General features: G+C 42.5%; 2 protein-coding genes across 10 annotated transcripts in view; both read left to right on the forward strand.

Moving 5' to 3' along the window:
* LOC121006028 (M1-specific T cell receptor beta chain-like) overlaps nucleotides 1–22,281 on the forward strand; it is a 961,123-nt gene that overhangs the window by 430,863 nt on the left and 507,979 nt on the right. The gene's annotated exons all lie outside the window — the stretch shown is intronic.
* On the forward strand, nucleotides 9,763–21,314 carry LOC121006037 (trypsin-like). Its single transcript, XM_040438933.1, has 5 exons — nucleotides 9,763–9,802; nucleotides 14,794–14,947; nucleotides 15,546–15,799; nucleotides 19,174–19,310; nucleotides 21,165–21,314. Exons 1-5 carry the CDS (start codon nucleotides 9,763–9,765, stop codon nucleotides 21,312–21,314), a joined length of 735 nt encoding a protein of 244 aa, XP_040294867.1.

Consider the following 22,281-nt stretch of genomic DNA (forward strand, 5'->3'; position numbering starts at 1 on the left):
GCTCCTACCAAATATTGATTGAGATCTGCTATATACCTGCTTCCACAAAATACAGATTAAGGGGTTCGATATACCTGTTATCCACCAAATATTGATTGTGGCCTGCGATATACCTGCTTCCACAAAATACTGAATAAGGGATTTGATATACCTGCTTCCACCAAATACTGATTAAGGGGTTCAATATACCTGTTTCCACCAAATATTGATTGTGGCCTGCGATATACCTGCTTCCACAAAATACCGATTAAGGGGTTCTATATACCTGTTTCCACCAAATATTGATTGAGGCCTGCAATATGCCTGCTTCCACAAATACTGCTCTTCTCCAGGGACTTAGGCACAGGGTCATTTACAAAATGACAGGCATAGGAAGAGGCAGGCCGTTCCACAGGGGTGGAAGAGGTCAGGCAGGTGCACCAGGCCGGAGCCTAAGTAGAAGGTTGGAGAAGGCGCGTGTGATTACTTCAAAGGGGGCACCAGAGTTCGTTGAGTGGCTCACTCAGCGTTCCGCTTCTGCACCCTCCTCATCCTCTGTATCTGCACCCTCCTCACTCTCTGCTGTGTGCACCCCAAAGACAACACCACCACTATAGCCCTTCCACTCGAGTCAGAAGAATTATTTTCCCATCCATTACCAGACCTTACTGATGAGCAGCCATTCTTGACATCGGTTGAGAAAGAGGAGGTAGCAACGGCCGCCACCCAGCGGTCTGACAACACTACCCAGATCAGCCCAAGGAGGGAGGTCCCGCTTTTGCCGCCTACTCCGAGATATCAAATGTCAGCGGTGGTGAAGGTGATGATGATGACGTGTCGATGCCCACAAGAGAGGAAGAGGAGGGGAGTTCAGAGGGAGAGACGGAGCAGCAGAGAGGGAGGCGAAGGAGGAGTAGCAGGCAGAGCTCACAGGGCACAGGAGGCAAAAAGCAGACTGCAAATGTATCTGGAGCGAGCCATCCACCATGCATGGTCACTTCTGGCGCTCCCAGGACGTCGGCACATGGATCAGCAATGTGGGCTTTTTTTAACGTGTCAGCTGCTGACAATAGTGTTGCCATCTGCAGCCTGTGCTGTCAACGCATAAGTCGCGGTAAGCCTAACACTCACCTAGATAAGACCGCCTTAAAGAGGACCTTTCACCAGAATAAAACATCTAAAATCTCCCTGCACTTACTGTTATACCTGGGCGCCGCTCCGTTCTCCCGGTATAGCCTCCGGTATCTTCATAGTTAGGCTCCACCCAGGGGAACCTGACGGCGTCTCTTTCTCCTATGCTGTAGCGCTGGGCAATCGCAGCGCTCAGCTCATAGCCTGAGAGAAAAAAAAACCTCTCAGGCTATGAGCTGAGCGCTGCGATTGGCTAACCCTGCTCAATATGACAGTTGGTAAAGTGGTGTACAACAATGGTGCCAATCTGCTGAGCATGCTGAAACAGGGCAAAATGACACACGTGCTGTGCATGGCACATGTCCTGAACTTAGTGGTGCAGCAATTCGTTGCCAAATACCCCGGGGTCCAGGACATTTTGCGGAAGTCCATGAAAATCTCTGGCCATTTTAGAAGATCTTACACGGCTATGGCTCGCCCTGCTGATGTTCCGTGGCGACACCACCTGCCCATCAGACGTCTGATTTGTGACTGCCTGACGCTCTGGCACTCCACCTTGTATATGCTTGATAGGCTGCTCCAGCAGCAACATGCCATTAATGACTACCTGTACAAACTCTGCGGCAGGACAGGTTTTGGGGAGCTTGGTTTCTTTTCACCGCGCCAGTGGCTGCTCATGCGCGACGCATGCAGACTTCTGCAGCCATTTGATGAGATCACCAAACTGGTCAGTAGCAGCAATGGTGCCATCAGTGACATCGTACCTTACACCTTCTTTCTGGAGCGTGCATTGCATCGTGTCATTGATCAAGCCGTCGAGGAACAGGAGCTGGAAGATGAGGAATTTGCAATGCTGAATGAATTCCCAGGGGGGGCTACTCCATCTGAAACAAGTCAGCAGGAGTCTGAAGAGGAGTCAGGGGAGGATGGTGGCTGGGGGGAGGAGGAGTAGGAGCAAGAAGAGCAGGCTTTGAGGGGGACTTTAAACCTGGTGTTGTCCGTGGCTGGGGGGAGGAGACTAAGGACAACATTCTACAGGGGGATGTGCAGGAGCCAGGGCGCTCCACCCCTTTCAATTTAGTGCAAGTGAGGGCCTTCATGCTCTAGTGTTTGAAGAGGGACCTCCGTATAAAAAGCATAAAGGGCAAGGACCAGTACTGGGTGGCAACGTACCCCCGGTACAAACACAAAATGGCGGACATGTTACTAGCATCACAGAGGGCTGGCAGAATGCAGCATTTCCAGGCCTTGCTGCAAGATATTCTGCATTCAGCTGTTAAGGGCGCTGGCAGAGAAATTTCCACCCATAGCAAAACAGGTGTGGGTACCAATCCTACAGCACCTGCAAGAAGAGTGCGGTTTGAAGATGTGTTGGTCACTTCGGATATGAGATTATTCTTGCAGCCAACCCATCGACAGCTGCCCTGCGGATCCAGCCTCAGGGAAAGCCTAGACTGACAGGTGTCCGACTACATCGGGTTAACGGCTGATGTGGACGCTCTGAGAAGTGAAGAACACCAGGACTACTGGGTGTGCAGGGTTGACCTGTGGCCAGAACTGGCATAATTTGCCATGGAACTCTTGGCTTGCCCCTCGTCGAGTGTCCAGTCCGAAAGGACATTTAGCGCAGCAGAATGGATCGTGACCGATAAGCGCACTCGCCTAGCTCACATTTGTAAAAATGAATAAGGCATTGATCTCGGAGGAATTCAACACCTGTGACGACTACGTGTAATTGAATTTCCTCATGCCAGCCCACACATATTCGCCACCACTCAGAACAAAGAATGGTTCTTGTCTTATGTATATACAGCGCCATAAAAGGCCTTTTCTGTCAGGTGAATGCCTAATTTCTGGGGCCTGTACTCCAGTGGCCTAAAGTAAAATTTTTGGCCAGAGACCGCCTAATGTACCTCCAGCCAAATAATCGCAAGTTCTTTTCTTTCATGTTAATGCCTAATTTTTGGGGCCTGTACTGGCCTACAGTATAATTTTTAGCCAGTTACCGCCTAATGTACAGTCGTGGCCAAAAGTTTTTAGAATTACATAAATATTGGAAATTGGAAAAGTTGCTGCTTAAGTTTTTATAATAGCAATTTGCATATACTCCAGAATGTTATGAAGAGTGATCAGATGAATTGCATAGTCCTTCTTTGCCATGAAAATTAACTTAATCCCAAAAAAAAACTTTCCACTGCCTTTCATTGCTGTCATTAAAGGACCTGCTGAGATAATTTCAGTAATCGTCTTGTTAACTCAGGTGAGAATGTTGACGAGCACAAGGCTGGAGATCATTATGTCAGGCTGATTGGGTTAAAATGGCAGACTTGACATGTTAAAAGGAGGGTGATGCTTGAAATCATTGTTCTTCCATTGCTAACCATGGTGACCTGCAAAGAAACGCGTGCAGCCATCATTGCGTTGCATAAAAATGGCTTCACAGGCAAGGATATTGTGGCTACTAAGATTGCACCTCAATCAACAATTTATAGGATCATCAAGAACTTCAAGGAAAGAGGTTCAATTCTTGTTAAGAAGGCTTCAGGGCATCCAAGAAAGTCCAGCAAGCGCCAGGATCGTCTCCTAAAGAGGATTCAGCTGCGGGATCGGAGTGCCACCAGTGCAGAGCTTGCTCAGGAATGGCAGCAGGCAGGTGTGAGCGCATCTGCACACACAGTGAGTCGAAGACTTTTGGAAGATGGCCTGGTGTCAAGAAGGGCAGCAAAGAAGCCACTTCTTTCCAAAAAAACATCAGGGACAGATTGATCTTCTGCAGAAAGTATGGTGAATGGACTGCTGAAGACTGAGGCAAAGTCATATTCTCCGATGAAGCCTCTTTCCGATTGTTTGGGGCATCTGGAAAAAGGCTTGTCCGGAGAAGAAAAGGTGAGCGCTACCATCAGTCCTGTGTCATGCCAACAGTAAAGCATCCTGAGACCATTCATGTGTGGGGTTGCTTCTCATCCAAGGGAGTGGGCTCACTCACAATTTTGCCCAAAAACATAGCCATGAATAAAGAATGGTACCAAAACCCCCTCCAACAGCAACTTCTTCCAACAATCCAACAACAGTTTGGTGAAGAAGAATGCATTTTCCAGCACGATGGAGCACCGTGCCATAAGGCAAAAGTGATAACTAAGTGGCTCGGGGACCAAAACGTTGACATTTTGGGTCCATGGACTGGAAACTCCCCAGATCTTAATCCCATTGAGAACTTGTGGTCAATCCTCAAGAGGCGGGTGGACAAACAAAAACCCATTAATTCTGACAAACTCCAAGAAGTGATTATGAAAGAATGGGTTGCTATCAGTCAGGAATTGGCCCAGAAGTTGATTGAGAGCATGCCCAGTCGAATTGCAGAGGTCCTGAAAAAGAAGGGCCAACACTGTAAATACTGACTCTTTGCATAAATGTCATGTAATTGTCGATAAAAGCCTTAGAAACGTATGAAGTGCGTGTAATTATATTTCACTACATCACAGAAACAACTGAAACAAAGATCTAAAAGCAGTTTAGCAGCAAACTTTGTGAAAACTAATATTTGTGTCATTCTCAAAACTTTTGGCCACGACTGTACCTTCAGCCACATAATCACAAGTTCTTTTCTGTCAGGTGAACGGCTAATTTCTGGGGCCTGTACTGCAGTGGCCTACAGTAAAATTTTTATTTAGCGACCACCTAATGTACCTCCAGCCACACAATCACAAGTTCTTTTCTGTCGGATGAATGCCTAATTTTTAGGGCCTGTACTCCCGTGACCAAAAATAAAAATTTTCTTGGCTCCAGCAGGGCATATTTTTGAGCGTTTCCCTTTAAGACGCATAAAAATGGCCCCTGATTAAAATACATCTTTTTTGTGGGAATTTTTGCCAATGATCCCCCTCTGGTATGTCACTGTCCATTTTGTGGTACTATTTGTGCACTTATAGTAAGTTTTTGGTAGCTGCAAATATGACCTGAAGGTTTTTCAGGTTCGCCTGCCATTAAAGTCAATGGGGCCCACCACGAACGCGTGGTTCGCGAACATTTGATCGCGAACGCGCGTTCGCAAACCGTTCTGGCCGATGTTCGTCCATCCCTACTTCTGGGTAGCTGGGTTGGAATGGTGTCCTGGACTCGATGGTCCAGCCTCCAGTGTCATCTCAGTGGCAGGTAACCCCATCACACCAAAACAAAAGTTTTCCATTGCCAGCTTACAAAACATCAACTCTGTCAAAATGAATGAGGCATGGATCCATGAGGATTTTCATACACCTAAGGCTGAGGCCACTAAATCCATCTGCTCTTGCTGTCAGTGCCCCATCATGCCACTTCCATTGTCTGCCTGCCTACCATCATGTTCCATACCGTTTGTCTGCTGTCACCACCACAGTTGCTCCTCTCTCCATTATGCCTATCCAGCCACCACTGCTACTACTACTATTATTACCCCTGCGCAGCCGCACACACATTTCATTTACTGCCATGTCTGTTCAATGCTACGTTGCTACTGCTGCTTCATGCCATTATTGCTTCTACACACTTTACCTTTTCTACATCCACATTGTAGTGCTGCGGGTTCCAAGAAAAACCGAGTTTCAAGTCTTGTTTATGATAAGCTACTGTTCCTTCTGATATTAATATGTGTGTAGGGATCTGCCCCTATTGAGGCATAATTTTTGGATGCTTGTTCCTAACAAGCCACAGTTTTGTTTTTGTTTTTTAAACAATGTGTATGTGTGTGTGTGTTTAAACACCATCTGCCCCCAATTGTGGACATTTTTGGAAGATTTCTAATATTAAAAAGCATAACACATGTGACTGTACAGTGTGTTGATAAGCACACTGTTTGTTAACACCATTAAACATGGGTTAACCCATAGCTATATATGAACAAAAGTTAAAAAAAAAAATGATAGAAGTAAAAAAAAAAAATCCTAAGTCCTAAGAGATCTCAGAGTGTCATATACCAATTTTCAGGCAAATTGGAGCTTAATTGATTCGTGTAGAATTAATTTGGGCACAAAACAAAATTTAAGAAGTTTGCTCTAATTGGGTGGTATTACTATCGCCAGAAGGGGGTCCTATTGTAATGTTTTATCTGGAGATCCCTTACCTCTATATTTAGTTTTATGTGGGTGAGGGTAGTTCTTACACAGGTGGCAGTAGACATGGGGCTTGTATGTCCCTTTCCTCCCTGCTAAACATTCATAGTGGTTGAACTGCTTTTTCCTGTATTTATTTTTGTATCTTTTTTAAGATAAATAAAGTAGCCATTTGTATATGTTTGCCCTTAAAGGGATTGTGCAAATTTGAAGGGGGGGGGGGGGTGACAATCTCCCACTTCCTTGGCTAGACCTGTAAAGGAAACCTACTTATCTGCTTCCTGGTGCTGGCTCCCTGTTCCTCATTTTCCCATATGGGCTGCTCCACTGCATTTCCATGCTGTAAACATCTGGTTTGACGCCACCTGCAACCAATCGCTGGCCACGGTGGACTGTTTTGTCATAAGGGGAGCTGATCACAACACAGAATTTCATACTGCATTGTAGCCCGGAATGGTGCCAATAACAACTCATACGCAGCCCATAAAAAACAAGCCTTCTCACAGCTCTGTTAATGGAAAAATATTAATTTTATGGCTTTCAGAATATGACATAAAATCAACATATCTTTTATTTTGGAATAGTATTATTGTTGAAACTTGAGAAAAACAATATACCTTTGGTATTGACATAAAAAGAAAATAGATTTCTGGTCATCCTGTCTACTGAAATTGATTAAAGGGTTTCTATCACTTGGTATGACATAATTAGCTGTCAGACACTAGCGATCTGCTAGTGTCTGCTCTGGCCAACCATCCTACTATAATCACTTGTGGGGCAGCGGTTTTGCTAAAAAACTAACTTTTATAAATATGCTAATGAGCCTCTAGGTGCTATGTGGGCGTCATTAGCACCTAGAGGCTCCGTCTACCTTCATACACAGCCGCCGCCCAGCGCGTCCCTCCAGCCCGCCCATGTCCTCCTCCGTGTGACGCAGCGGACGAGTTCTCGCGCATGCGCCGTGCGCGGCTGTATTCGGCGCATTTGAGATCTCAGCTCGGAGCGGTCAGACATTCAATGCGCATGCGCGGCTGTATTCGGCGCATGCGCATTGAATGTCTGACCGCTCCGAGCTGAGATCTCAAATGCGCCGAATACAGCCGCGCACGGCGCATGCGCGAGAACTCGTCCGCTGCGTCACACGGAGGAGGACATGGGCGGGCTGGAGGGACGCGCTGGGCGGCGGCTGTGTATGAAGGTAGACGGAGCCTCTAGGTGCTAATGACGCCCACATAGCACCTAGAGGCTCATTAGCATATTTATAAAAGTTAGTTTTTTAGCAAAACCGCTGCCCCACAAGTGATTATAGTAGGATGGTTGGCCAGAGCAGACACTAGCAGATCGCTAGTGTCTGACAGCTAATTATGTCATACCAAGTGATAGAAACCCTTTAAAAAAAAGCCATACTACAGTCCTGATCAAAAGTTTAAGACCACTTTAAAAATGGCAAAAAATCATATTTTACATTGTTGGATCTTAACAAGGTTCCAAGTAGAGCTTCAACATGCAACAAGAAGAAATGGGAGTGAGACAAAACATTTTTTGAGCATTAAATTAATTGAAAATAACGATTAAACTGAAACAGGCTGTTTTTCAGCTGATCAAAAGTTTAGGACCACATGTCTTTAAAAGGCCAAATCTGTGCAAAGATGTGGATTCATTGTCATTTTCTGTCAGGTAGTCACACGTTGTGATGGCAAAGGCAAAAAACTCTCCCTTTTTGAACGTGGTCGGGTTGTTGAACTGCATAAGCAGGGTCTCTCACAGCGCACCATCGCTGCTGAGGTGGGACGCAGTAAGACAGTTATTTGGAATTTCTTAAATGATCCTGAGGGTTATGGAACAAAAAAGTCAAGTGGAAGACCGAAAAAAAATTTCACCAGCACTGAGCCGGAGGATCCAATTGGCTGTCCGTCAAGACACTGGATGATCCTCGACCCAAATTAAGGCCCTTACTGGTTCTGAATGCAGCCCCATAACCATCAGACGGCATCTGAGACTGAAGGACTTCAAAAACAAAAAACGTCTTCAAAGACCTTGTCTCCTTGAACGCCATAGAACTGCTCGTTTGGACTTTGCAAGAGAGCACCAAACATGGGACATTCAAAGGTGGAAGAAAGTTTTATTCTCTGATGAGATTTTTTTTTACCTTGATGGTCCTGATGGTTTCCAACGTTACTGGCATGACAAGCAGATCCCACCTGAGATATTTTCTACGCGCCACAGTGGAGGGGGCGCCATAATGGTCTGGGGTGCTTTTTCCTTCAGTGGAACAATGGAGCTTCAGGAAGTTCAGGGGCGTCAAACGGCCGCTGGCTATGTCCAGATGTTGCAGAGAGCATTCCTCATGACTGAGGGCCCTCGTCTGTGTGGTAACGACTGGGTTTTTCAACAGGACAACGCTACAGTACACAATGCCCGCAGGACAAGGGACTTCTTCCAGGAGAATAACATCACTCTTTTGGCCCATCCTGCGTTCCCCTGATCTAAATCCAATTGCGAACCTTTCGGGATGGATGGCATGGGAAGTTTGCAAAAATGGACAACAGTTCCAGACAGTAGATGGCCTTCGTGCGGCTGTCTTCACCACTTGGAGAAATGTTCCCACTCACCTCATGGAAACGCTTGCATCAAGCATGCCGAAACAAATTTTTGAAGTGAACAAAAATAATGGCGGAGCTACTCATTACTGAGTTCATGTTTGGAAGTTGGATTTCTGTTTTGGGGGGCTTTAGGTTTTTTTTGGAGGTGTGGTCCTAAACTTTTGATCAGCTGTAAAACAGTCTGTTTCAGTTTATTCGTTGTTTTCATTAAATTGAAAGCTCAAAAAATGGTTTGTCTCACTCCCATTTCTTCTTGTTGCATGTTGAAGCTCTACTTGGAACCTTGTTAAGATCCAGCCATGCTAAATATGATTTTTTGCCATTTTTCAAGTGGTCTTAAACTTTTGATCAGGACTGTATATGTACTGTCAATTGTACCAATAAAAACTAGCCATCCTACAAAAAAACAAGCCTAAACAGCTTCGTTGGTGGAAAAAATAAAAATGTGTATGGTCTTAGATTTGCTTTTGGTGTTTTTATTGTACAAAGTTATTTTAAAAAATATAATAATAACCCAGAAACCAGTACTATAATTTTTGTGTTTTTTTTTCCTCTGATATGTCCTCAGATTGTCGGATGAGGAATCAATTCAAATGAGCAATCAAGAGGAATCAAAGCTGATGATTATCTCCTACACTTCAGTACTGTTGTTCCAGGGCATTATTGTGGTCTTTGCAGTTTTACACATACGGTATGCATGTTAAAAACTATATATAATTAATTAATTTGATTATTCAAAAAATACACAATTTTTTTTTATTTGTTACAATAATTACATTTTGCAATGAAATACATGCTATGCAACAACATTGAGATTCTATAAACAATCTGGAGGTGGTGCAGAAGTTCTCAGCACAGTTGACAAGGTCACTGATAATCAGCCAAATTAGCAGTTATACATAATGTAACGTAAGGTATAAATATCAATGAGTTTTTCCTTTACAGAGAAATTCAGCACCTCCACCATGAAGATACTTGTGGCCTTAATACTGCTTGGAGTAGTCTGTGAGTTCTGTCCAAGATCTAAATATAGATATATATATATATATATATAGAGAGAGAGAGAGAGAGAGAGAGAGAGAGAGAGTGAGAAGAGTGAGAGAGAGCAAATTTATTGAGATTAGTCTTGTCTTATTTTTTTTTTTAATTGACTTGCATCAAATTGATCCACCTTCAGAAGCGGGGCTTAAAGTGCGTATTGACTGCTCCCTGGGGCCTGGTCTCCTGTCCCTAAAACTACATTCACATGACAGTGAAAAATTGGCCATGAAAAACAGACACAGTGTCACACTATCAGTTTTTCATAGCCATTTTCTGCCAGTCTGTTTGTTTTTAACGGACATTAGAGGGTTTTCTGAGACTTTAAAACTGATGAGCTATCCTCAGGATAAGTCATCAGTATTTGTTCGGTGAGGGTCTGAGACCCAGGACCACCGCAGATCAGCTGTTTGAGAAGGCAGCGGCTGTGGCCTACACTCAGCCTGAGGATAGTTCATCAGTTCTAAAGTCTTGGAAAACTCTTTTAAAAACAGATGAATGCAAATACCTTTTTTAAAATTTCTAGCTATGCAGAAATCCCCGCCAGACATTTTTTAGGTCCCCAAAAGAGGACATGTCCAGCCAAAAAAAGATTTCTGTTTACCCTAGTTTAAACACACATGGCTTTATGGGATAAAAACATTGACTTGTTTTGAGTAAGCATCCAAAAATTAGGCCTCAACGGGAGCATATCCCTGCCCCTGTTTATACACAAACATGCTAATGTCTAGTGGCTATTTCTGCACAACCTTCTAAAAATCATGCAGAATTATGCATAAATTTGTCCATATTTATACATGCAAAAGTGTTAATTGTTAGAAGAAACAGTAGCTTGTTCTGAACAAGCCTGTATAAATTCTGATGATAGTAGGCAGGCAGACAGTGGCAGTAGCATGACGGCAGCAGCGAAATGATATGGAACATGCCTATTTCATTTTAACAAAATTGCTGTTTTTTACACTGGCTGGGGACAAATTTGTCCATTTGGGTGTGACTAGGGCAACTGCCAAGCTAAAAACCCTTTTTGATTTGACACTGGAGGATTGACAAGATAGTACAGCAAGAGCATACTAGGCCAGTTCTGGCCACTGCTCCAATTTGGCTGCCCAAAGTCCATGAGCTCAGGAAACACGCTATGTGCCAAAGAAATGCCAGAGTACAGCTATGCATGAACCTAAGTGTTGAAGAGGTTGTTCGGTCCCAATATCAAAATTCTTTTTATGTGCTCCTAACGTAAAAAGATAATGTATGAGTTTTTCATGTCTGTTCTTTCCTTCAGTCCATCTGGGCTTCGGAGTATCTTAGCAGGACTAAGTACTTCCTGTTTGCTTCACCACTTAATTTTATTTCTAAACAAACCTAGCTGCAATGTTATGAGTCACAGGCTGGCCACAACTGCCCTACTGTTCAGTCACCATGCCTACTACACCTTCTGTGGCCATATTACTATACCTATACAAGAATCCTGCTAGTTTCTTGTTTGTTTCTTGCTGCATCACATCAACATTCCACAGGCTCTTCCTTCATCATCTCTAGAGTGCAGTTATCAAGCACATTAAAACTCATCTGTATCTTATTCTATCCTGTGCGATAGTCTGCTGAGCCTGTAGCAGAGCCTGTTGGGTGTGATACTGCCTGCTGAGCTGTGCATCTAATGCTATCTTGTATGATGCTGTCTGGTATGGTGTGTATCTAAGTCTATTATGTAGAATACTTTTCGCTGTGCCTCTGTATCAAAGTCTATCATGTGAGATAATCTAATGAACCTGTATCAAAGTTTCTCATGTTTGATACTGTCTGCTGAAGTGTGTAACTAAGGCCTTGTGCACCCGACCACATCTATTTTGAAGTTTTCAAATCGTGGATTGACAAACTAAGGATACTGTTCATGTGCAATCTAATTTTTTTTAAACTGACATACGGATGTGGAAAGCACACTGATGACGTCCATATGTTTTCCACATCTGTATGTCAGTTCTGCAAAAAACAGAACATGTCCTATTGATGTAGTGGGAAGCTGAAAAAAATAATTCCAACATAGGTGGAATTCGGAAATAAAAGCAATTCTGCCACAGTTTTTTTTTAATTCTTTTTACGCTGTTCCCTACACGGTAAAATTGACTTGTTATTTTCATTCTCCAAAAGTACGATTACAATGAGACAACACTTGTATAATGTCATTGCATTTTAATACTGAAAAAAAATATATAAAATTTTCTTTCCATTGCCATCCAATAACTTATTGAGCTGTATGAGGACTCATTTTTTGATCAATTTTAATAAAAAAAATTGGGGGAGGTAAAGTGACAAAAAATGGCGCCATTTGCTGTATGGGATAAATATTGTAATGTTATTAGTATGGGTGTTTTTGCATGCGGTAATGCCCATGATTATTTTTTTTTATTGCTTATGTGATTTTACATGTACAGCCAAGGTCACCAAGGGGTTAAAGATGACACTTTCCCTTTGTATTTTAAGCAAAAGCTATTTTTTTTTATTTTCATCTTTAACATTTCCAAAGTAACACAAAAGGAAAAAGCCTGAAGAAAAACTTTGGGCCCCCTGCATGGTTAGTACCTAGTAGCACCCCCTTTGGCAAGTATCACAGCTTTTTGTAGTGTCAGCTAAGAGTTTTTCAATTCTTGTTTGAGGGATTTTCCAGTCTTCCAGTTCTGTGAGATTTCTGGGCTGTCTTGCATGCTCTGGTCTTTTGAGGTCTATCCACTAATTTTCAATGATGTTCAGATCAGGGGACTGTTAGGGCCATGGTAAAACCTTCAGCTTGTACCTTTTGAGGTTGTCTACTGAGGATTTTGCGGTGTGTTTAGGATCATTATACATTTGTAGAAGCCATCCTCTTTTCAACTTCATCTTTTTTTACATTTGGTGTTATATTTGCTGGAATTTCATTGAATCCATTCTTCCCTCTGCCCGCGAAATGTTCCCCATGGCATTGGCTGCAACACAACCACAAAACATGATTTATCCACTCACATGCTTAAAGACAGAGGTTGTCCAGTTTCAGAACATGAATTTCATGCTCCGATGCTCCCCCTTGCCCTGCACTGAATCACACAGGGCAAGGACTGTTTTGTTTACATTCTCACTGCTAGGCGGAGGCTTCCGCCTAGCAGTGATGCCCGTGCAGTCTCTAACGTTGTCCTAGCTAGTAAAGACTGCCCATTAGTGCCGGTGATGAAGTTTCCGCCTAGCATATCCATAGTGAGACCCAACACATCACCGGATCTAAAGAAAAAGACCTTGCCCTGCCAGATTCATATCAGGGCAAGGGGGAGCATCGGAGAATAAAATGTTCGGATGCTCCACTCATTCATGCTGAATGAGGGAAGAAGGGGTTATGTCCAAATTCAGCTCTGAAACCAGACAATCCTTTTAATGGTTGGAGAGGTGTTGTTTTCAAGAACTTCTTTGCCCTTTTTTCTCCAAACATACCTTTGATCAATGTGGCCAAAGATTTCTATTTTAATCTCATCGATCCACAAGATTTGTTTCCCAAACACCTCAGGCTTGTTTAGATGTTCTTTTGCAAACTTCTGATGCTAAGTTTTGTGGTGAGGATACAGGAGAGGTTTTCATTTGATTGCTATATTTGAAGGCCGGTGTTGATGACCAGTAGAACAATGTATTAGAGTCTGTTAAATCTTCCCGAAGGTATTTTGCAGTCAAGCAGGACTATTATTTGCCTTTCTAGCAATTCTACGAGAGGCTGTCTCTGAAATTTTTCTTGGTCTTCCAGACCTTCTCTTAACCTCCAGTGTTCCTGTTTACTGCTCTTTCATTAATTACACTTCAAACTGAGGAACTGGCAACACAAAAAGACTTTGCTATCTTCTTTTAGCCATCTCCTGATTTTTTAGCCGTCTCTTGATTTGTGGGCCTCAATTTTTTATTTTCATTTTCAGAGTGGTAGGCAGCTGCATATAAGAAACTATGGCTGCTGTCTTTTGGGATTTTGGCTAGAAAAGTCTGGGTATTTATAAGGCTTTGAAATTTACATCACCTGTCCTCTTTTAACAATGATTGTGAATATGCTTTAAAGGGGTTATTCAACCTCACCCCTGCATCTCCCTGTTGAGCGGATCAAAACATCCGGCAAAGGGGGGTGGGGTGGGGGTGCCAATAGCAGGTCTCCATACACCAAAGTGTCTCTTCAATGTGAACGAGTACTCCCCAAATATGCCACTGTATAAAACTTTGTGAAATGCAGAAGTATAATAAAAGGCCTGACATACCTGTATGGAAGCCTCATTACAGCTTAAAGTGCATCTGTCAGCAGATTTGTACCTATGACACTGGCTGACCGTTTACATGTGCGCTTGGCAGTTGAAGACATCTGTGTTGGTCCCATGTTCATATGTGTCCTCATTGTTGAGAAAAATTAAGTTTCAGTCGAGCCTCTAGGAGCAACGGGGGCATCGCTGTTACACCTAGAGGCTCTTCTCTCTCTACAATTGACACATCCTTTATACTTTGATTGACAGGACCAGGCAGTGAAAACGTCACCATGCCTGGTTCTGTAAGGGCAATGCCCATGTTGCTCCTAGAGGCTCATTTGCATATATCAAAACATTATTTTTCCCAGCAATGCGGACACATATGAACATGGGACCAACACAGATGCCTTCAGCTGCCAAGTGCACATGTAACAGGTCAGCCAGTATCATAGGTATAAATCTGCTGATACATCCTTTAATATTACACAAAGCTATAATACGGTCAGGAGCATGTGGTTTGAAAGCATATTTTCTCCCAGGGCCTAATCATTGCATTAAAATAATAGATAAAATATAATTGTTAAAAATTTAAAAGTCCCAGCAGAAATCCATTATGCAATTAAATTTGATTATTACATTTCTTATTAATTCAAGGTATATAACGAAATCGGTCCAATATTAGTATTCTTATTAGTTATAAGTTTATTCGCCTTTATATTGTAGCTGCCTTTGAAGATGATGACAAGATTGTTGGGGGAAGCACCTGCACCAAGGGCTCTGCCCCTTACCAGGCTTCCCTAAATGCCGGATACCATTTTTGTGGAGGGTCCTTGATTAACAACCTATGGGTGGTGTCTGCTGCTCATTGTTTCAAGACGTAAGTGACTCGTTCATTAGTCTGACCCATTCATTCTATATGGCACACAGATGTAATAGGACTGAGTTTGTATTATGAAGACCTGTTATGTACAGAGCCAGATCAGTCCACTAATAGATAGGAGGATTCTTTGGTGGGCCAAAGCACTAACATGATAAGTATTCCTTGCCACAACAAGGCCCCTGAGGCCTAGCAGAATTTACAAAGTATTTAAAGAAACCATGCACCTTTTCTGAGTAGTTGGATGATGTTCTCTCGGTTTTCTTACCTCTAGTAGAGCACACTAATATCTCCCACAGGGAGCAGGTATGATACGACAAAGGTCCTCAGGTAAAGTGGGGCTCATCATGTTCTGTTGTATATCTAACACAATCAATGGAGAGATGCACTTGTCCTATGTAGCTAGATAGTGGATCATTGGTCTTATTGCCCCTGGACGGTCTCAAGAAAGTCAGTCTTGTAGAACGATGCCCACTGAAATATTAGCAAGTGACTTTGCCAATTATTAGGAGACTCCCATTGGCACAATTAGAACATATATACAAGCTATTTTAACAGTTGGTTACATATATGTGAAATGTCTGAACTTTTTTTTTAGAAACATTCAAGTCAGATTGGGAGAACACAACATTGCTGTGAGTGAAGGCACCGAGCAGTTCATCAGCTCAGCCAAGGTTATTAGACATAGCAGATACAACTCCAGAACCCTGGACAATGACATCATGCTGATCAAGTTGTCATCTCCCGCCTCATTGAACACCAGCGTGAAACCCATTGACCTTCCATCTGGTTGTGCCAAATCTGGGACCAACTGTGTGATTTCTGGCTGGGGAAATACACTCAGCAGCGGAAGTAAGTAAACATTTGGATATGGGAATTAACTGCCCTACCAAAGGTTCGGACAACTTGCAGGTCCTTCATTCCACACACTGTGGAATGTTACGACCATTCCAGTGACTTTAAGGGGTTTTAATAGGAAAAAATATTTATGACCTATCTTTGAGATAGGCCATGAATATATGATCAATCGGGATCTGTCCTCCGAACCCTGTAAAGTTTAGGTCTTAATAGTACAGGAACAATAAGGACACAATCACACAATGGAATAACTTGCAAGCAGCAACCACTGTGCTACTTACCCACTAGATTTGATCACCGGGTTATAATGAATATATAGTGCTGAGAGCAGCCCAATCAATTCAATGTACTAAACACACCAAAAATTAGCACCAAACACATGTATATATATAAACATGAAAGAGTCTTTATTTAACATACATTAATTTAACATGTATAAAAATATACTTTGTAAAAACAGCAGCAAGGAAGGGGAAAAACCTTCAGTGAGGAAAAAACAACCCTAGAGCAGGCTGAGGGGTCAACACACAAGGGTATATAGATTGCAGAGAGAAGCCACACACAAGCAAGCCGGTAAGACAATAGAAGCCATCAGACATAAAAATCCAAAAGTAAGGCATAAACAGACCTATGTGTGGAAAAGATAAGCAAATAACTACCCAAGAATGCATGTGGAACCCTCAGCCGCCTCCTTCCGACTGATTTTTTTGTCTGATGGCTTCTATTGTCTTACTGGCTTTCTTGTGTGTGGCTTCTCTCTGCAATCTATATACCCTTGTGTGTTGACCCCTCAGCCTCCTAGGGTTGTTTTTTCCTCACTGAAGGTTTCCCCCTTCCTTGCTGCTGTTTTTACAAAAAATTCACAGAGCAGACGTGTACCCGTCTGAAGTAAGATATTAACAGTGGTATAGTAATGCAAGGGGTCACTGAAATCCACCATCTAAAACATAGCTTTTATTAGTATATTACAATAAGAACTTGTCCCCATATATACACAAAAAAATGAAAATAAATAAATAATGATAATAAAATGAAAATAGCTACCCCATAAGGGCAATGAAGTATAGGGTGGGTCGGGTAGACCAATGATGGAAATAAGGGAAGCTGACCCTAGTTTCACCCTATACTAGATGGCCCTACCTACAAACGGAATAGACGCCCCGATAGGGGTGATCCTGTGTCTTGTGCCTCCTATAAACCCTAGGAGACCCTAAACAGGGGGAGGGGTACTGCCAATAGATCAATGGCAGGCAACCTATTCCTAGACAATAACGTACAAAAAAACAACAAAATAGTGCATGTATCCCAAGTGATATAGACAAAGACACAGTACCAAACATGTGAGCACACATGAGGTCTGAGAACAATCCCAACGCGTTTCGCCTAATTGATGATAGGCTCATCAGGGGATTACTATGAGAGTGTTGTCAGAACAAACATAAGAGAAATATGAATGGACTAAGATGCAGCCAATCAAAGACAACAATTGAGAACTAAAGTATTGTCTATTTGGTTCCTAAATCTGGATAAACTAAGTGATAGAATCCCATATGCACTTCAGGGGATACATAGATAAGACTCCCGGTTAACAGTCAGGTGGTCAATACCCCAATGTGCATGTAAGATAATGCCGATATTGATGTATCAGGACATGGAATGATGATAAGCAGGCATATAAAGGCAAATAAACAACATGTTACAACCAAAGAGGTACAAAGATGGCTGGATAACTGATATACAATCCAAGTCTATTTAAATAACAACCCCTTATTGGTATATTCTGTGGTGCAAATAGCGAAAACAATGTCCATAAGATAGAACCACAAGCCAATTCAGTAACAACAGATATTGGTAGAATCCCATATAGACAAAAGGGGATATATAGAAATGACCCCCTGTTGATAATCAGGTGGTCAATGCCCCCATGTGTAGACAAGGGAATACCAGTGTTAATGTCTCAAAACATGATGGTAAGCAGGCATATATAGGCAAGTTGACAGCATGTTATAACCAAGGAGATGGCTGGATAACAGATATATAATCCAGACCCATTCTGATAACAACCTCTTATTTGTATAAGTGGCAGAACTGATCGTGACAATTGCCCCATTGCCGCCAGAGCTGATCTTGGACTTGTTTCCCAGATTCATTTTACGGTGCCTACCACAACCTTTGCCTGTTATTGAACTATGTGTATTGCCTGACTTCTCTTGTGGATCAGCCGCCAACTACACAGGTACTTTCTCAAGAGGTAGCGGTCTGGTGGGTCCCATGCAGTGAAGGCCAGATCCCTGTTTTAGGGTTAAAGGCTAAAAACCAGGAGACTGCCAAGATAACCCTCTTTATAATTGGGATGATAAGAGGGACTGAATAGAGCTTTGTATTTGCACTGCCCATCTTTTTGACCTTGTTAGCTTTCTACTAATACTGTATTTACTGTTACAGTTTGGTTTCTACATTAGAAAGGTAGATAGCAGGTACAGGCTGATAGTTTAACAAGCAAGAAATGGGTCAACAATATACCACTGACCTTTCTCTCCCAGGCAGGCACGGGCACAGCTCCACTCATCCTGTGTTCCAGTATTCTGGCAGTGAACCCAGGAGTCGGCGTCCAGTTTGTCTATTGGGGATAGTATTCATTGAATCCCACCTCATTCAGTAGCACTGCTAGGTAGGGTTAACCCTCATTTTTCTCTATGTGAAGCTTCTTGACTAATGTGCTAATCAGTTCTGATATTTATGCTGCACTGTTTCTTCCACCTGTTGCCTGTGCAATAGGTTAATCTAGCTTCCTAGACCCTGGGTAAGGTGTGCTGTTCTCTTTGTCTACTTGTGTACTTACCTCTGCTAGTTTACCCATTCTGAACCTTTGCTACCTAACCTGACCTGTGCCTGTTTACCATATTGACCTTTTGCTGCATAGTCTGGTAGGTAGAAAAAATGACAGGAAAGTTTAAAGAAAAAAGGCACATTCTCATTTCATGTCTGATGCCTGAGACCCTGACAACATTCACCAGTCACCAGCCATATGTTTCACTTAGTTTAATGGATTTGATGCCAAGCTCTCATAAAACCCTCTACATCATTGTCTATGGGAATTACAGAAAGAGCCATGCAAGAAGCCACCTCTCCAGTAAAGTCTATGAAAAATGATGAATAGGGGTCAGTGAACTGATAGATGAGGGTTTTGGAAGTGGGACTTGCACCTCAGGCATATTATGGCATAACTTGTGGACCAATATGCCAATATGCTACTTTAAAAAAAAAATTTTTTGGGGGGGGCTTTCTTCCAATTCCGAGATTTATAATATAACATCAACAATAATAGTACAATTGATCATCTTAGACACATTTCTTCTATTCTTCAGCCAATTACCCTGATCTCCTTCAATGTCTGAAGGCTCCAATCTTAACTGATGCAGAATGCAGTGGGTCTTATCCTGGACAGATCACTGCTAACATGATCTGTGTTGGCTTCCTGCAAGGAGGAAAAGATTCCTGTCAGGTAAATTATCTATCTGCTTCAACATCCAGAAGACTAACTGTAAAAAAAAAAAAATCCAACAACCGTGATGCTCCACATTTGGATAACAGTTTAACAACCTTCTAGAGTTAAATATCCAATCAATAACTTTACAATCTCTTTGGTTTAGGCTACTTTCACAATCGCGTTCGGTGCGGATCCATCATGGATCTGCACAAACGCATCCATTCAGATAATACAACCGTCTCCATCCGTTCAGAACGGATCCGTTTGTATTACCTTTAACACACGCCAAAACAGATCCATCTGGAACACCATTGAAAGTCAATGGGGGACGGATCCGTTTTCTATTGTGCCATATTGTGTCAGTGAAAACAGATCCGTTTGGCTCAGTTTCGTCAGACTGACACCAAGCAGCGTTTTGATGTCCGCCTCCAAAGCGGAATGGAGGCGGAACGAAGCCAAACTGATGCAGTCTGAGCGGATCCTTATCCATTGAGAATGCATTAAGGGCAAAATGTATTCGTTTCAGACCGCTTGTGAGAGCCCTGAATGGATCTCACAAACGGAAAGCCAAAACGAGAGTGTGAAAGTAGCCTTACTCGATATGTTCTTCTCTAGTGACATCCAAGTTTACATTCATTTGACCTATCAAAATGTAATGCTACAGGCATAATTATAGCAGTGCCTGGGGGAACCCGAGGGCCCCTCTGCTATACAAGAAGATACCAGTATCATAAATGGCACATGCTAGATGGGGGCCCTGTTACAGATTTTGCATGGGAGCCTATGAGCTATGTCTATGAATAAAGCATAATGGGAGCTCAAATATGAATTACAAAGCTGGTAGATCACATGTTTGGCAGCAAGTTGGAGATAAAATGCTATCACTGTTTAAGGAGAACACCAAAAGAATTTATAATTTTTCCATGCTTACGGTAATTTAAGAAAAATAGTTTAAGAAAAATAAGGCATCAAGCACAGGGAAGCATCATGTTCATGGAGCCCATATGGTAGCCCTTGGAGTCCCTGAGCTGTAGGCACTCCATATATTGAACATGAAGCCAAACTCTGTAACAGGGTTTCCTACTTATATACTCATAAGGAGCCACTTCCAATAGGTGGGGCTAGTGAGATGGATCTCTTCCTTGGGAGATGCCTCTTTGTATATCCACTTATTACAGTATGTGTCATTTATAACACTGATGTCTTCTTGCACAGTGGAAGGTCCTTTGAGCGCCTTCTGGCACTAGAGGCTTGGTTTAGCTGCTACCTATAAAGTGTGATATAGGGTGCCTCCACACAGAGATCTGACACAATACCACATGGCAACCACCTGCAGGCGGCAAGACCTAGCAGCCCAAGAGTACCCCTTCTTTCGGCCTATCAAAGCCATACCAACCCACAGGCACAGTACCACAGCAACTACAGCAGCCATGTTGCACTGCACAATGGGTGATGTACTTTGGCTCCATGCAACTTAGGGGAATTTCACGTCTCTCTGCTATTTTCACAAAAGAAACGTTTTAGAGGGAATATTGCACAGAAGAAACTTCTGAGTATAAGGTCCATGAGCCAGTTACTCAATCTGTATCAAGATAGAAGATATACTGTACCTAATGGCACAACCAACTTCTACAGAGATGGCTTATATTAGCTAAATACAATGCAATATGGTCCCAGGCTCAAGGTGCAACTACTATCTCTGTACCCCCTACGTCTGAGCCTAACCAAAAGACCAAAACAATGTCTGGCCATTAACACCACAAATATCTCAAGCTATTAGGGGTTCCTGCTTACATTGATTTAACTTTTCTATTCACTGCTTAGTTACATTACTGAGTTTTAATCATTTCCTTTTTTTAAATTTCACAGGGTGACTCTGGTGGACCCGTGGCTTGTAGCGGACAACTGCAGGGTATTGTTTCCTGGGGATATGGCTGCGCACTTAAGAATTATCCTGGAGTGTACACCAAGGTCTGCAACTACAACTCCTGGATCGGAGACACCATTGCTGCCAACTAAGAACTTCCAACCTTTCTGCTGTCATGCATCATTTTCTGTCATATTTATCAATTATTAGCCAATAAACTGTTCATTAAAGAGGCCGATGTCTGAAAACTAACTGCTTCTTCAGATTGGATACAAAAGGGATATTCCCTTTTTACAATCTTATGGCATATGGTACCAATATGGTCTAATGTAAAGATCGGTGACACTCTCACCTCTTACTATCCAAGAATGAAAGGACATCTTTTTCCCATCCACCTACTGAAACAAAGCTGCCTTCAGGTATAGTTGGACCATCACTCCTTGTTTTTCCAACGTCCTTCCAATAGTGGGAAATCAAATTGAAAGACTTATTCACATCGATCAAATTAGTTGCAGAAATGCAACTCCATCTAAAAAGCAGTTTTATGCATTTGTATGTGGTTGTTTCTGCAGCAGGCGCAATGATTCTTGCAAAGCCCTTTCGGATGAATTGGACAAATGAGGATGTTTGCAGCAAATCTATTCCATATGAATATACCCTTATGAGTAGTTATAAAAATTCGCTACTACATAGCTGCTAACAGTCCCAAATTTGGAGGGACTGTTCCTAATTATCAGAGACCTTCCCGACAAATTCGGACTGTCTTAGGCCAAAAATGGAATGGATGGTCCAGAAGAGTTTAGGGGTATTCCTGGGGGTGGGCTTTACATGTCCTGAATGTATTTACTGCAATGTTGGTAAGTATTTAACTACAGTGGGTGCAGAGGAAGCAGTCCACCTGGGCCCTAGTGCCTGAGGTGGCCAATAAAGCCCATCACATAAAAAAGGTGAATGCTAGATATGCTTCAAACTACCCTTCTGATCTTTTGATACCTCTTATTAATAATAATAGATTAATATCATTCTGCTGTAAATTATCATAGAAATTAGTTGTAGTAATTATACAACACTAACTGCGTAGCAAGGACAAGAGTGCTAGTAAAACTAAATAACTGGTTA

This window comes from Bufo bufo, chromosome 6 (genome assembly GCF_905171765.1).
Source record: "Bufo bufo chromosome 6, aBufBuf1.1, whole genome shotgun sequence".
In the NCBI taxonomy this organism is placed as follows: Eukaryota; Metazoa; Chordata; class Amphibia; order Anura; family Bufonidae; genus Bufo; species Bufo bufo.

What these genes read in the sequence shown, in the direction of transcription:
- LOC121006037 (XM_040438933.1), top strand. Translation starts at nt 9,763, where the DNA reads ATGAAGATACTTGTGGCCTTAATACTGCTTGGAGTAGTCT. An exon ending in AATACTGCTTGGAGTAGTCT is followed by an intron (nt 9,803 to 14,793) that starts GTGAGTTCTGTC and finishes TTTATATTGTAG; the next exon opens with CTGCCTTTGAAGATGATGAC. An exon ending in AAATACACTCAGCAGCGGAA is followed by an intron (nt 15,800 to 19,173) that starts GTAAGTAAACAT and finishes TCTATTCTTCAG; the next exon opens with CCAATTACCCTGATCTCCTT.